The sequence below is a fragment of the Lepus europaeus genome, chromosome 3, assembly GCF_033115175.1.
Source record: "Lepus europaeus isolate LE1 chromosome 3, mLepTim1.pri, whole genome shotgun sequence".
Taxonomy (NCBI): domain Eukaryota; kingdom Metazoa; phylum Chordata; class Mammalia; order Lagomorpha; family Leporidae; genus Lepus; species Lepus europaeus.
The window spans coordinates 159,899,653-159,915,648 of NC_084829.1; the positions used below are offsets into that span (position 1 = coordinate 159,899,653).

The following is a 15,996-nucleotide window of genomic DNA, read 5'->3' on the forward strand; positions in this document are numbered from 1 at the left end:
TTGCTTTCTCATTCGTGTTCTGGGCAAGCGTCTTCGCTGATGCGACTGACCAGGCTCCCGGTTCTGCTGCTTGCTGGCCACAGAGTCCTCCCTGCCCTGGCCTTGCTGGTGGCCTCCGTCTCCCTGGGGCCTGAGCCTCTTCACTCTTCAGCCTGGGTTTCCTTAGGTCTTTCTCTTCTGTTTGCACAGAGGTGGGTGTCACACACGGGGCTGCCTTCTGGAAGCTCACTCTAGTTTCCATGACACCGCCCCTTTTGCGTGGCTGTGCTCCGGGAATCAGAGGCTCCGGGTGGTGGGCGGGGCCCCTTGGCCCTGATGGGGTCCTCTCCTGGATCCTTGGGGGAGGGGAGGGCTGCGCCCGGCGCCCAACCCAGACTTCGCCATCCAGGCCTACACTGCGCAGCTCCGGCAGGCTGCAGGGGCAATTTCTCTCTTCCTCTCAGATTTGTTATCTGCTGGGCAAACCGGAAGTCACAAAGTCACTCCTGTGACCGACAGACAGGCCTTGTTTCTTGGCCTGCACGGTGCTTGGCATCCATCACTTGACTTCTTTAAGTGCCCCTCCCCCACTGTGGCCCTGCACTACCTGTAGGGCATGGCCCGCGGTGAACTTCAGTGCACGTGGTGGCCGTGAGTCCTGCCCGTTTTGGCCCCCACCTTATCCCTTTGATTCTCGGGGTGCCCCTGCAGAGGTGGGAGGGCAGTGTGCACATCACCCAAGAACGCCGGTCTCCCCTGAGGGCGAGGCAGGGTTCGGAATGTTTTGCAAGAAGTGTGGTAGCCTCTTGATGGAATCATCGTCTATCTTCATCTTGTCTCTCTGACTCCTCTCCTGGTTACCTAGGCTTCAATCACACCGATCGCCCCTTTTTCCTGTAAGAACACTGAAATCAGATCCGCTGAGCTGTTGGAAGCCTCCGCTCTTTGGCTTTGTAACTCGAAGCCACCTCAGATGCTCCGTTATTTGAAATGGAAATGTCTTCCGCTGTGTGCACGCATGAGCCTAGTGTAGCTGGGAATGGCCAAGCAGCTGGGGCAGCTCCACAGGAGATCACGTTGATTTTTTCTATACTCAGCTGCTAAATTGGGCGTTTGCTGCTGGTGGACCTGGTGAGGCACCGGGGCCCTCTCAAAGGCTCTGTGGCAGCTTCCTTGCCGTGAGGCGTGGGTTGGAGAGCAGATCTGCCCAGATGGACTTCCCTGGGCACCCCAGGGACCCCGACTCCTGCCAGTTGAGAGGTGAAGACACGAGGAGCAGATGTGGGGACGTTGCTGGCTGTTCCTGGAGCCCAGAGCACAGTGGCAAGAACTTAACCACCTGCAGGTGCAGGAACTTCAGATGAGAAATAAAAACGCATTGCAGCGTGGCCACGGGGCCAAGCCGTCTTTGTGTTAGGTCCTGCATCGATTTAGCCTTGAATAGCCGTGTGCTAGAATTTCCAACATACTTTGCAACAGTTCCTTCTCTTTTGCTGGGGGAATGGCAGCAGTAGCAGGGTTCAGAGCTGTGAACGTGAATGGGAGCTCTCAGACATGTATTAAGGAGCCACCTGCACACCAGGTGCTTGGTGTTGTGACTCCAGTGACTCACGCAGGGGCCTTCCTAGAGCAGGTGTGAGTCGGGTCTCCTGCCTCCGTGTCTGCTCTGTCTACCACCTGCACTTTTGCCTTTCAAGATATAATTTAAAACGTTTAAGAGCCAGCGCCGTGGCTCAATAGGCTAATCCTTCGCCTGCGGTGCCGGCACCCCAGGTTCTAGTCCCGGTCGGGGCGCCGGATTCTGTCCCTGTTGCCCCTCTTCCAGGCCAGCTCTCTGCTATGGCCCAGGAAGGCAATGGAGGATGGCCCAAGTCCTTGGGCCCTGCACCCCATGGGAGACCAGGAGAAGCACCTGGCTCCTGGCTTCGGATCAGCGCGGTGCACCGGCCGCAGCGTGCCAGCCGCGGCGGCCATTGGAGGGTGAACCAACGGCAAAAGGAAGACCTTTCTCTCTGTCTCTCTCTCTCTCACTGTCCACTCTGCCTGTCAAAACAAAAAAAAAGTTTAAGAAGCAAGTGACGATTCTGTCTGAGAAATGTGAAGGCATCTGCTGCTTGCTGGGAAAATGAAATTGTCCAGGCAGTGCCCATCGCTCAGCTGTAATGGACTCATCTGGGAAGAAGCGCTACAATGCTTCCTTTGGTTACTGTGAGTTGCACCAGGCTGTGTCGGCTCCGGGAGCACAGAGACTCGGGCCCTGATCACCTGTCATGGACAGGAGGAGCAGTTAAGTGTCCAGCTGTTAATCTGGGGTTGCAGTACACAGGGAATGCTCATGAAAGTTATCACTGCTTACAACACTGCTGACTCTGCGGGAAGGGGAGGTGGAGAGCAACCCACATCTGGCATTCAAGGAACAGGCTCAGACGCGGAGAGTGCCGGTCACCATATGGCTTAGGACGTGGGCGTTTTTATCTCTTGGTTCTTTAATCACAGAGGAGCCCGAATCTCTGTGCCAAATCAACTCCTGCTGTTCACTTAGCTGATAGGCGCTTCACTGTTGCTTGGGAGGTTCCGAAACCAGGGCTAGAAGCTTCCTTTTTTTGAAAAAAAAAAAAAAAAAAAAAAAAGATTTTATTTATTTGAAAGGCAGAGTTTCAAAGAGAGGGAGAGAGAGAGGTCTTCCATCCTCTGGTTCACTCCCCAAGTGGTTGCAACGGCTCTGGCTGGTCCAGGCCAAAACTGGGAGCCTGGAATAGGATCAGGGTCTCCTATGTGGGTGGCAAAGGCCCAGACATTTGGGCCATCTTCTGCTGCCTTCCAAGGCACGTTAGCTGGGAGCTTGGTGGGAAGTGGAGCAGCCGGAACGTGAGCCAGTGCTCCTATGGGTGCCTGTGTCCCAGGTGGAGGCTTAACCCACCCAGCGCCGGCCCTGGGGCTCCTTTTGGCCAAGGTGTCTGCAAGGGTGCTTTGCTCAGGTGCTCCTCCCTCCGCCCCTCCCCCACCGTGACAGGTTTTCATTGTCCACACTGTGTGTCTCCAGGTCAGTGTCCGCCTGCGCCTGCTCAGCTCAGCCAGGAATGCTTGTGGTCCAAGTGCAGGGGGCTGCAGAGTGAGACAGGACATCCCCGAAATGGTCTCTGCCACCAGGGAGAGAAACCCAGGGGTGAGGTCTGTGTCGGCTGGGCCCTCGGGGTTGGCTGCCCTGCTCGCCCGTCCGGCGCTCCCACCTTGCCCTGCGTGGTGAGGACAGAGGCGGCGGCCCCGGCTCGTGCCGGGCTTCTGGCCACGTGGGGTTCGGCGCCTCATGCGTCTCCCTGTGGGCTCTGGGTTTTGATTCCTGCTCGCCTTTGAGTGCTGGTTTCCAAGGGACTGGCGTTGTGGGTGTGTGCGTGCTTCCGGATCTGTCTAAATTCATTATCACATTTGCTGTGGTTCTGGCTCTGGAAGATAGTAACCGATGGTCAAAATTCTGCTTGGAAATTCTTAAACGCTCTACGAATATTTTCCTCCCCTAGCCACTAAGCATTGGTGAGGTACAGTTTCTCCCCAGATAAGGAGAATGTGACTGATATCTTGTAACAATTACTGGTGCCCCTAGAGAAAGAGATTTTTAAAAACATGTGGACCTGGGTATTTTTGTGGTCTTACACTGACAGCATTGGCATTCTTAAGAGAAGTCCGTCGGAGTTCATCGTAGCTTAAACAGCCCGGAGGAGAAGTTATTTCAGTAAATAGCTAATAAAAGATAATTTGTCATAAGCTGATGTTTTTTTTCTTAGACTTCCGTAACCAATGAATTGGCCAGTTGGTGTGGTGTGTTATTGGCATTTGCTTTTTTACTTCCTAAAAGGAGATTAACATTCCACCTTTCTGAGGTTTGTAGGGGTTTAGTGTGATTTCTTCACACACATTAGGGCTTCACTTGTGGCCAGTTAGCAAGTGCTCCACTGACTATGCGCGAGGCTGAGTTGGAGGGGAGGGATAGCCCTGCCCACCCCCCGCACCCCCAGCCTCCGTGGACCAGCTGGCCAGGGAGAGGCCGTGTTCTCTGTTTCTCAAGGAGTCCCCGAATCTCCATCAAAGCACACTGACCCCACAGCCCAGACTTAGTCCTCTCAGGAACCTCCTCGGGTTAGCCTACCCCGCTGGCCCTGGGTAAAGACATTCTAACCTTAGCCTAAGGCTGAGCTGCCCTCGCCAAATGAACGACCCTGAATTTTCCCGTGGCTCCTCTGCCAAGCCGTTTCTTCTCACCATTAACGTGGATACATTGATTATTTTCATAGCAACTTTTTAATCTTTATATATTTATTGTTTAAAATATCACGTATGTGATAAGTGCTAGACCCAGACATGGATGTGATCCATTACTGGTACGAATTGCATGAAGGGTAGGGCGTCCCAGATTGAGAGACACGCAGGTTTGCTGCTAACGAGGCACAGTAGTCAACCCGAGTTTCCTATGGGAAATCTGTAAAAGTAGGTGTTTGTGACAAAGTTGAACTCTGAGATCTCTTGCAAGATTAATATATTTTAAAAACTTTGTTTATTTGAAAGGCTGAATTACAGAGAGATCTTCTATCTGCTGCTTCACTCCCCAGATGGCTGCAACAGCCGTGACTGGGCCAGGCTGAAGCCAGGAGCCTGGAGCTCCATCTGGATCTCCCGTGTGGGTGCAGGGGCCCAAGCACTTGGGCTATCCTCTGCTGCTTTCCCAGGCCACTAGCAGGGAGCTGTATCAGAAGTGGAGCTGCTGGGGCTCAAACTGGCACTCATATGGGATGCTGGTGTTGCGGGTGGTGGCTTAGCCCACTGTACAATGCTGACCTCAGGATTAATATTTTCTGTTATTGCCTTCCCAGCTCTTTGGGGCCACATAGAAGAGGGAATCTGGGGGTCTCCAACAAGTTCATGGACAATGTGCATTATTTTTAATTCCGTTTGTCATGAACTCTTTGGGGTGCCCTGCAGCACTGCCTATGTCCACCCCACCTGAAGCCTGCTTTCTGCCTGCTTATTTTTCAGAAATGTGAAAATAAAAACCGGAGAGTGGTTCTTTGAGGAGCGAGCTAAGAAATTTCCAGCTGAAGGTAAGTGCTCTTGAACTTTTTACTGGAGTGCAATGATAGACTCCTACTTCCATCAAATGCTGGGGTCAAGACTTCCGAACAGAAAAAAGTGTAGTGGGGCTCGGTGTTGTCAAGGGGAGATGACAACACGGTAAGGGCTGGGGTGGCTTTGCTGACAATTCCTGGCATGAACGGCTTCCAGTCTACAAAGTGGAAATGGCACCCACTGTAAGATGGGAAGCGGGAAAACCAGCAGTGGGAGAAAAGCTGGTGGGTGAGCATCAGGCTACCTCGGGTCACTGGTCGGTCGACTTCAGGTCCCCTAGGGTTGGGTGGGTGAGCATCGGGCTACCTCGGTCACTGGTCGGTCGACTTCAGGCCACCTAGGGTTGGGTGGGTGAGCATCAGGCTACCTCGGTCACTGGTCGGTCGACTTCAGGTCCCCTAGGGTTGGGTGGGTGAGCATCGGGCTACCTCGGTCACTGGTCGGTCGACTTCAGGTCCCCTAGGGTTGGGTGGGTGCGCATTGGGCTACCTCGGGTCACTGGTCGGTTGACTTCAGGCCACCTAGGGGCGGGTGAGCATCGGGCTACCTCGGGTCACAGGTTGGTTGACTTCAGGCCACCTAGGGTTGGGTGGGTGCACATCGGGCTACCTCGGGTCACTGGTCAGTTGACTTCAGGCCACCTAGGGTTGGGCGGGTGAGCATCGGGCTACCTCGGGTCACAGGTTGGTTGACTTCAGGTCCCCTAGAGTTGGGCGGGTGAGTATCAGGCTACCTCGGGTCACTGGTCGGTCGACTTCAGGTCCCCTAGGGTTGGGTGGGTGAGCATCGGGCTACCTCGGGTCACTGGTCGGTTGACTTCAGGCCACCTAGGGGCGGGTGAGCATCGGGCTACCTCGGGTCACTGGTCGGTCGACTTCAGGTCCCCTAGGGTTGGGTGGGTGAGCACCAGGATATTCGGGGTGCTGGTGGGTTGACATCAGTTTATGTCACAATCCTTGTGGTTTGGGCAGGCAGGCGAGGCTAAAGCAGAGGGCACTTCTGTATTCCCCTGACGGAGGCGGACGGGACTCTCCTGTTTGCCGGAGCAGCTGGTCTGTTTTCAAATCCGTCAGCTTCCTCAGAGTTTGGGTGTTTGGGTTTGGTGTGGCGTGCGGCACAAGTGCCTCCCCTTTGGACTGGTCTGGTCTGTGGGGCCCAGCATGGGAACTCCATGCAAAACAATGGCCTCTCATAATTTATTTCTTTATTTTTTTAAGATTTATTTTTTATTTATTTGAAAGACAGAGTTACAAAAGAGAGGTAAAGACACACACAGAGAGAAAGGTCTTCCATCTGCTGGTTTACTCCCCAGTGACCGCGACAGCTGGAGCTGAGCTGATCCAAAGCCAGGAGCCAGGAGCTTCTTCCTGGTCTCCCACACGGGTACAGGGCCCCAAGCACTTGGGCCATCTTCTGCTGCTTTCCCAGGCCATAGCAGAGACTTGGATCAGAAGTGGAGCAGCCGGGAATTGAGCTGGCACCCATAAAGGATGCCAGCGCTGCAGTTGGCAGCTTAATCTGCTGAGTCACGGCGTCGGTGCCATCTCTCAGCCCTGTGCCTGGTCCGCTGTGTCACCGCCTCTCGGGCCCATCCCTGTCCGCCTGTGTCACCACCTCTCGGGCCCATCCCTGTCCGCCTGTGTCACCGTCTCTCAGGCCCATCCCTGGTCAGCCTGTGTCACCATCTCTCGGGCCTGTCCCTGGTCCGCCTGTGTCACTTGGGGAAGTTTCCTGCCCCGTCCGTTCACTCACGCTGGCCATGGCCTCTGTGTGGTTCTTCCTCCCTCCTGTTCCTCCATGTCTACCTGCTGAGAGAGGCCCACACTTTCAGGTCCGTGCTGCACGAAGTTGCCCCAACTTTCTGCTTCCTGGAGCGAGGACCCCCTCCTCTGGAAATCCAGCAGCTTCCGTTTCAGTCCCTCAAGCGCCCACAGTACCTGGGGCTGGGTCAGGTCAAAGCCAGGAACCTGGAACTCCATGCAGACCTCCCGCGGGGGTGGCTGGGATCCTGCTGCCTCCCAGGGGCGCACTGGCAGGCAGCTGAATGGGGAGTGAAGTCAGAACTGAAACCCAGGCGCCCTGACGTGGGAGGCAGACGTCCCAAGTGCTGCCTTACCCACCGCGCCCAGTGCCCACCCCTGCCCCGTGCTTTTAAAATGTTGACTCCCCACAGCACTGAGCCCCAAGCACAGTGCCACGTTTGCGATGCTTGGTCAGGGCGGTTGACGCCCTGGAGACCACAGAGAGCCGGTGACGTCAGAAGTGATGGCAGTGGGCACATATGATGTCTGGTGCCACGGGCACTATCTTGTCACAGGGTGCATGCCTGTAGCCAGTAGCCAGGACTCAAAACCGTGAAGGGAGCGAGTTGTGCCAGTCAGAGTGCGACAGAGAGCCGGACAAGGTGTGCACGTGTCAGTGCCATCGGCTGAGGCAGCGTGACTGCAGTGGTGACACGGTGGCCCTCTTCCTCTGTCACTGTGATGACACAGGCGAGCCCAGACTCTCAGGCTGACCTGGAAGGCGCGGTGTGGCTCCACTCTTCCTAGAAGAGGTGACAGTTTGAGGACAGGAAGAAGCGGTTAGCCTTAGGCAGAAGCGTGCTGGCTGCGGGGGAGGCCGCTTGTGTGAGACGGTGGCCGTCCAGTCCCTGCCTCTGGGCACTCGGGACATGGCGGCGCTTCTGCAGGGCCTGCCGGAAGTCTGCGGGAAGCCAGGAGCCTCTGACGTGAGCAAGGCCTTGTCTAATCTCATTGTCACCAGGCAGATGCTTCCTCCACCCACTCCGTGACATCTGATACCCAAGACACTGAGCCTGTGTGTGTGTGTGTGTGTGTCCCCAGAGAGCCCCAGCCCAGGACCTGCCTGGGGTGTGCTCATCCTCCTGGTGCCAACTGCTGCCCCCTGCAGGTGCTGCCCACCCCCTGCAGGCAAAGCAGCCATAGCAAGCACCCAGCAGCCAGGCGCTTTCTCTGGGTCTGTTTCTCTATGTTTTTATCTATCTATCTATCTATCTATCTATCTATCTATCTATCTATCTATCATCTCTATCTATCTATCTATCATCATCTATCTCTATCTATCTATCTATCTATAATTTACTTGGAAGGCAGGGAGAGGGAGGGAGGGAGGGAGGGAGGAAGAGAGACAATGCACTTCTACTCAAATGGTTGCAGTGGCCAGGGCTGGGCCAGTCAGGAGCCAGGAGCCTAGAACTCCATCTGGATCTCCCACGTGGCTGGCAAGGGCCCAAGCACTTGGCTCTTCTGCCACTTCCCCTGGCATTAGCAGGGAGCTGCATTGGAAGGGGAGCATCCAGGACTCAAGCCAGCACCCTTTCAGGATGTGATGTTGCAAGCGGTGGCTTAACCCACAGCACCACCATGCTGGCCAAAATACTCTTGTGTCGGTGTTCCGGGGCCGTCTTTAGGCAGTAGATGACCCCGCCTCCTTTCACTCAAATTCCTGGTTCAGAAATGCTACCACTGTAGCAGATGGCATTCCTGAGCTTTCTCAACACCGACTCACTGAAGATGTCCCGTGTCCCAGGAAGTTTTAGCACCATTGCTCCAGATAGGGGAATTCGTTTCCAAGGCAGAGTGTGTGTACATGCATGGACATGTGTGGTGTGTGTGCACACATGCATCTACGTGTATGTGTAGGCCTGAATGTATGTGTGAACACGTGTGCATGTCCACAAGGGTGGGTGTGTAGGGATGTGATAGTGTGCACAGCTGTGAGCGTGTGCCTCTGTGTACACATGTGCGTGAAAGCGTGCACCGTGTGAGCATGGGGGTTAGAGTGCACATGTGTGAACGTGCATATATGTATGGGTATCAGTGTGTGTACATGTATATACACGAGTGTGAACATGTGTGCCTGTGTGTACATAGGTGTGAGCATGTGTGCACAGCTGTGAGCGTGTGCCTCTGTGTACACATGTGTGTGAAAGCGTGCACCGTGTGAGCATAGGAGTTAGAGTGCACATGTGTGAGCGTGCATATGTGTATGGATATCAGTGTGTGCGCGTGCATATACACGGGTGTGAACATGTGTGCCTGTGTGTACATAGGTGTGAGCGTGTGTGCATGGTATGAGCATGTGTGCACAGGTTGTGTGCACGGATGTGAGCGTGTGCCTCTGCATGTGTGTGTGAAAGCGTGCACCATGTGAGCATGGGAGTTAGAGTGCACATGTGTGAGCGTGCATATATGTATGGGTATCAGTGTGTATGCATACATATACACGGGTGTGAACATGTGTGCCTGCGTGTACATAGGTGTGAGCGTGTGTGCACAGGTGTGTGTGTGCACGGATGGGAGAATGCACAGGGCGAGCATGTGTGTATATGTGTGAGCATGTACGTGATGTATGCGTGCACATATGAGCGTGTGCATGACGTGAGCATATGTGCATGGTGTAAGCATGTGGGTGTGCACAGGTGTGTGTGCCTCTGTACATGGGTGTGAGAATGCACAGGGTGAGCATGCGTGCCTGTGAGAGGGTGCACAGGTGTGAGCGTGTGTGCCTGTGTGTGCACAGTGTGAGCGTGTGTGTTCCTGCGCTTTACCATCTCATGTCTTTGCAGCACCTTGTCTTCCGCGTGAGTAGCAGAGGTCACCATGGTGGTTTACTTGCAACAAGAAGGGGAGGAGGAAAGAGAGAGCTGACATCTTGATGCTCTCTGTACTGTCCAGTAACTCTACGGGAAGGGAAATTTCAGTACAAAAAATTGGGAGGAAATTCAGCCTAAGCATGAAACCTTCTGTTTCACTTAAGATGTAAAACGCACACACGCGCACACACACATACACGCACATGCACACACACACGTACATGCACACACACATGCATACAGACACACGCACCCCGAAACCCCAATGCCTGCCCATCTCCAACAGTCTGTGATGCTGAGCTGTCTCATCTCGCTCTTCTCGTTAGGCAGTCGGGCTCGGGAGGCCTGGGTGGAGGGAGATGCCAGCCTGGGGGAGAGGAGGCAGGCCTGGCGGGGTGAGGTTTGCAGCAGGTGGTCAGGACGGGTCCTGGGGGCCAGGTGACGAAGGCTTCCAGAGCTCATCGGGAGGTGCCCTGCCTCCATTCGGGGCCCTAAAGGGGAGCCTGCGGCAACCCCTGGACATGTGAACTGATCTGTGCTGTCGCCGAAGGGCAGGTCAGGCACACAGGGATCGCGTGGTTACTCACTGAGGCTTCGATGTAGGGGTTAAACAGGACTGGAGAGGCAAGAGTGAGCCGCAAGGGAACCAGACACACACCATGGGAAGCAGATACCACTCCAGGCCTAGTGAGTTGCTATGGACCGGGCAGGAGGGGAACAGGAAGGAATGGACCCCCGTCCTTGAGCTCCCTCCAGCAGCCCCCCCTGTACCCTAACAGGGAGCCCACCACAGCCTCAGCCCTGGGCTATGTTAAGAGGAGTTAATGTTGGGATGCCAGCATCCCTTACTGGAGTGACAGTTTGAGTCCCGGCTGCTCCACTTCCCATGCAGCTCCTTGGTGATGAGCCTGGAGAGTCAACAGAAGAAGATGGCCCAAGTGCTTGGGCCCCTGACACACACATGGGAGGCCTGGGTTGAGTTTTGGGTTCCAGGGTTCTGGCTTCAGCTTTGCCCAGATGTGGATGTTGTGGGCACCTGGGGACTGAACCGCTGGATGGAAGATCTCTCTCTCTCTCTGTCTCTGTGTGTGTGTGTGTGTCACCCACTCTCTGTTGTTCTGCCTTTCAAATACATAACCCTTTAAAAGAGAAGAAGTATGGTTGACATATTCTCTAGTGTCCTCATTGCAATGGTATAAACAAGGCTTTTTCCAGCCAAAGCAGTGGAAGCCAAAGCAGCAGACAGTGATTCTAGCCAGGAAAGGGCCCAAGATGCCTGAAATCTATGCTCTTTCTGTGCCCCAGGTACCTGTGCTTGGTAATGAATCCCCCTAAGCTTAGCGGCTTGCAGCAGTTGAGGTTATTCTTTCGTGTAGTTCTGTCATCTGGGGCTGCAGGCTCTGCTGTGTTGGCGCGGAGTCGTGCACCTGGCCAGATGTTGCAGTACTGGCCCAAGACACGGTCTCCTGCCGTGTGGACATCTCTGCAGGGTGGCCGCGTTCCCCTAGGCAAGCGATCGGAGAGTAAGAGAAGGGCGGGGCCCTGCCACACTGTCTGCAGGTGCCCTGGCTTAGCTGTCACACCCTGGGCTGGCATTATGGCACAGCAGGCCAGGCCACCACCTGTGATGCTGGCATCCCGGATGGGACTGCTCCTGGCTGCTCGGCTTGCAGCCCAGCTCCCTTCTAATACGCAAGGGAAAGCAGCAGGAATGGCTCAAGTACTTGGAGCCCTGTGACCCATGTGGGGGATGCAGATAGAGTTCCAGACTCCTGGCTTCAGCCTGCCCAGTCCCGGCCATCATGGCCATTTGGGGAGTGAACCAGCAGGTGGGAGAGCACCTTGTCTCTCCCTCCTTCTTTCTCTTTCTCTGTAACTCAGCCTTTAAAATAAATATTTTAAAAAAATTTTAGAAAGCAGCCATCCACTGCCATCTCAGCAACGTGCCATTGGTCATGCAGGCGCTGCAGCCCTGGTCAGAGGACTCAGCCAGCGCGTGGCTGTTGGGAGGCAGCCAGCGCCAGGGCGGACTTCGAAGTCAAGCCAGGGATCCCAGGGAATGCCGGCTCCGCTCCTCTGTCTCCCAGTCCACAAGCCTCTCTCCCTCCTCCTCATCCACACCTCATCCAATCAGTCGGTAGACCTGACATCTCTGCCTGCCGAGGGCTTCCCTCTGCCTTCCGCCCCGCTGCCGAGCTACAGCTCTGGGTGGGCCCTGCTCCCACTGCCTTCGTCACCTGTGCTCCAGCTGCTGCTCTGAGCAGAGGCAGCTTCCTGCTCTCCTCTCTCTCTCTCTCTGAAGGTTTATTTTATTTATTTGAAAGACAGTTATAGAGAGAGGTAGACACACACACAGAGAGAAAGAAAGAGAGAGAGAGAGAGAGGTCTTCCATCTGCTGGTTCACTCCCCTAATGGCTACAATGGTTGGAGCTGTGCTGATCCGAAGCCAGGAGCCAGGAGCTTCTTCTGGGTCTCCCACACAGGTGCAAGGGCCCAAGCACTTGGGCCATCTTCTGCTGCTTTCCCAGGCCATAGCAGAGAGCTGGGTGGGAAGTGGAGCAGCCGGGACTTGAACCCGCGCCCACATGGGATGCCGGCACTGCAGGCAGGGCTTTAACTGGCTGTACCACAGCACTGCCTCTCTTCTCCTTTCGAAGAAACTTCACATATTCTAACTGTAAAAGTGATGCATGCTCATTGTAGAACTGGGCACATGTCTGTACACATAGATTTCTTAAAATTTTAAAAAAGATTGTTTATATGAAAGGCAAAGTTAGAGAGAGAGAGAGATACCTTCCATCCACTGGTTCATTCCCCAAATGGCTGCAATGGCCAGGTTGGGCCAGGCAAAAGCCAGGAGCCAGGCACTTCACCTGAGTCTCCCATGTGGGTGGCAGGGGCCCAAGCACTTGAGCCATCCTCCACTGTTTTCCAAGCCATTAGCAGGGAGCAGAGTTGGAAGTGGAGCAGCTGAGACCGGAACCTGCACCCATGTGGGATGCTGGCACTGCAGGCGGAGGCTTTGCTGGCCAAGCCACAATGCAGGGACTTATGTTTTCAGCGTGGTGGTCCCTGGGAGCCCTGCACCAGGGTCAGCTGGAAGCTGCCTCAAGTTCAAAGTTCCCGGCTTCCCTCCCGGAGCCTTGGATTCAGAGGGACTGGGGGAGGGGGCCCCAGGGAGTTCCTCGGGGGCACTTTAGATCTCAGAGTCACTGGTAAAGGAGCAAGGCTAATAAATCATTGTTATGGAAATTTCTAGATTACTAATAACCCTGAAAACCTCTACTCTTTTGGCGTCTGCTAAACCTAAAAAGATGGCGCCCTCTTCTGGCACCTCTCTGTAAATGCATGTACTTTAAAAAAAATGTTTAAAAATTTTATTTATTTGAAAGAACACAGAGGTAGTGGGAGGAAAGGGGAGAAAAAAAGAGAGGGAGGGAGACGGAGACAGACAGATTTCCCGTACAGTGGTTCACTCCCCAAATGCTGGCAAAAGCCGGGCTGGGGCCAGGCTGAAGCCAGGAGTCAAGAACTGAATCTGTTACAGAAATGGATACATATGTGAAAAGATGTATAGTGTAATGTAAGCAATGCATGGTGGCCACTGTAACAAAACTCAAGCTGAGTCTTTCAAATGGTGGCAGGGACCCAAGTAGTTGAGCCATCGCCTGCCGCCTCCGAGGGTGCATGCTCGCAGGGAGCTGGATTGGAAGGGGAGAAGCCAGGACTGGAACTGGGCTGTGAGGTGTGGGATGTGCGCAGCTGGGTGGAGGCTGACAGCTGTGCAAACGCCACCCCCAGCTGCGACATTTTATATTGATGTTCAAGCTTAAAAGCAGAAAGATGGCAATGTATACTAATACTTCTCTAAACTAAAAATGTCTAAATTTAATATAAAAATAATCTCAGATTTTCATTCTTTTTTTTGATGTAAGTTTTGATTTTTTAAAAAAGATTTATTTATTTGAAAGGCAGAGTGACACAGAGGGAGAGACAGATCTTCCATCTGCTGGTTTGTTCCCCACATCATTGCAATGGCCATGCCAAGGCCAACGCCAGGAGCCAGGGGGCTCTCAGGGTCTCCCATGTTGTCGGCAGGGCCCACAACAAGCACTTGGGCCATGTTCTGCTGTCTTCTAAGGCTTGACAGGAGGGAGCTGAATCGGAAGTGGGGCGGCCAGGACTCCCATGGGATACGGGCAGCAGCTTAGCCTGCTGGCCACAAAGCCAGCTCCACTGTATTGTTAATAATTGGGGAAATAAAATGATTTAGGGAGGGAGGGCCTTAACGTAGCCTCTGATAACTATAACTCTTCGCTGACTGGGGCGGTTATCGGGTCTGATAACCATGATGGAAACTAACCCTTGCCCGCCCCTCCCACTCCACTCGGTGTGAGTCACTCCCCAGGCAGCTGGTCAGGGTTCTACCCTTCCACACGCACAGCCTGGGCACGGCTGGACCGCCCACGTGGCTGTGAGGCCAGCGTCAGGCTGCCTCTGTGCGGGCTTGCTATGCGTGGGCTCATGGACCAAAGGAGCAGGGGGCGGTCACCACGGGGCTGACTCCCCGGGGGACGGGCTTGCTCAGCGAAGACCCCCACCCCTGCAGCTCAGCAGGAGGATGCTGTGTGGAAGGCTCTCGGAAGCCGGCTGTGAGTCCAAGCCCGCCCGTGCCTGCACCTGAGCTCTCCCAGGACCGCGTCTGTGTGCAGCCGTGGGTATTTTCAAGATAGAAAATGCTGAATGTGCTTTTGATTGTTTTGGGGAAAAAAAAAAAAAAGGTGACTTCCTCCTCTTGGATATTTTCTGACTCCCTTCCTTCAGAGGACAAAGCAGGAGGGCAAAGGGCTGGTTTTCCCGGCAGACTGGATTGCTCGTCGCGCCCTGACGAGACTCGGAGACTCGTCCCTTTGCACCGGCTGGGGTGGAGGTGGTCAAGTCCGAGTTCACAGTTCACGGGGTGGAGTGAGACCTGACCTTCCGACTTGCGGCTTCCGCCCTGGGTTTCTAGGCCGTCTTTCCAAAGCAGGTCCTTGACTTCATTTGCTTTTGTTGCTGTCAGTTTAATAGGTAGGTAGGTAGGTAGATATGTAAATACTATGTAAATACTTACATATGTGTGTGTACATTTGCACACACACATAACCAGCACATATGTGTAGCCACTGAAGAAGCAAAGAAACATGCAATGACTGAAGACAGAAGATCGTGTAGCAATGTGAAAATAGCCATTGTAAACAGAGAGAGAGGTCTTCCATCTGCTGGTTCACTCCCCAGATGGCCGCAATGGCTGGAGCTGCACCAATCCAAAGCCAGGAGCTTCTTCCAGGTCTCCCATGCAGGTTCAGGGGCCCAAGGACTTGGGCCATCTTCTGCTGCTATCCCAGGCCACAGCAGAGAGCTGGATCAGAAGAGGAGCAGCCGGGACTGGAACTGATGCCCATGTGGGATGCCGGCACTGCAGGCGGCAGCTTTACCCACTACACTAGCGCCGGTTCCTCAATTTCTTCTATGACCCATTGTTCCGTAGTATACTGTTCAGTGTGCATATATTTCTATAATTTCTAAAGTCTCTTTTGTGTTGATTCATTATTTTATTTTAAAGATCTATTTATTTGAGAGGTAGAGTTAGACACAGAAAGGGAAAGACAGAGAGAAAGGTCTTCCATCCACTGGCTCACTCCCCAAATGGCTACAACAGCCGGAGACGGGCTGATCGGGAGCCAGGAGCCAGGAGCTTCCTCCGGGTCTCCCAAATGAGAGCAGGGACCCTACGCTTGGGCCATTTTCCACTGCTTTTGCAGGCCATTAGCAGGAAGCTGGATCTGAAGAGGAGCAGCTGGGACTCGAACTGGCACCCATATGGGATGCTAACACTGCAGGTGGAGGCTTAGCCTACTATGCCACAGTGCTGGCTCCTGATACATAATTTTATTCCATTGTGGTCAGAAAAGATACATGATAGAATTTTAATTTTTTTTTTTTGACAGGCAGAGTGGACAGTGAGAGAGAGACAGAGAGAGAGAAAGGTCTTCCTTTTGCCGTTGGTTCACCCTCCATGGCCGCCGCGGCTGGTGCGCTGCGGCTGGGGCACCGCGCTGATCCGATGGCAGGAGCCAGGTGCTTCTCCTGGTCTCCCATGTGGGTGCAGGGCCCAAGGACTTGGGCCATCCTCCACTGCACTCCCTGGCCACAGCAGAGAGCTGGCCTGGAAGAGGGGCAACAGGGACAGAATCCGGCTCCCCGACCGGGACTAGAACCTGGTGTGCCGGCGCCGCGAGGC

At 54.3% G+C, this 15,996-nt stretch overlaps 1 protein-coding gene across 2 annotated transcripts in view; it reads left to right on the forward strand.

The window, feature by feature from the left end:
• SYTL3 (synaptotagmin like 3) overlaps window positions 1-15,996 on the forward strand; it is a 70,541-nt gene that overhangs the window by 9,289 nt on the left and 45,256 nt on the right. For both annotated transcript variants that reach the window (XM_062186994.1, XM_062186995.1), the window contains exon 3: window positions 5,008-5,072. In XM_062186994.1, coding sequence (XP_062042978.1) covers window positions 5,008-5,072 — 65 coding nt within the window. The remainder of the gene's footprint in view (window positions 1-5,007; window positions 5,073-15,996) is intronic.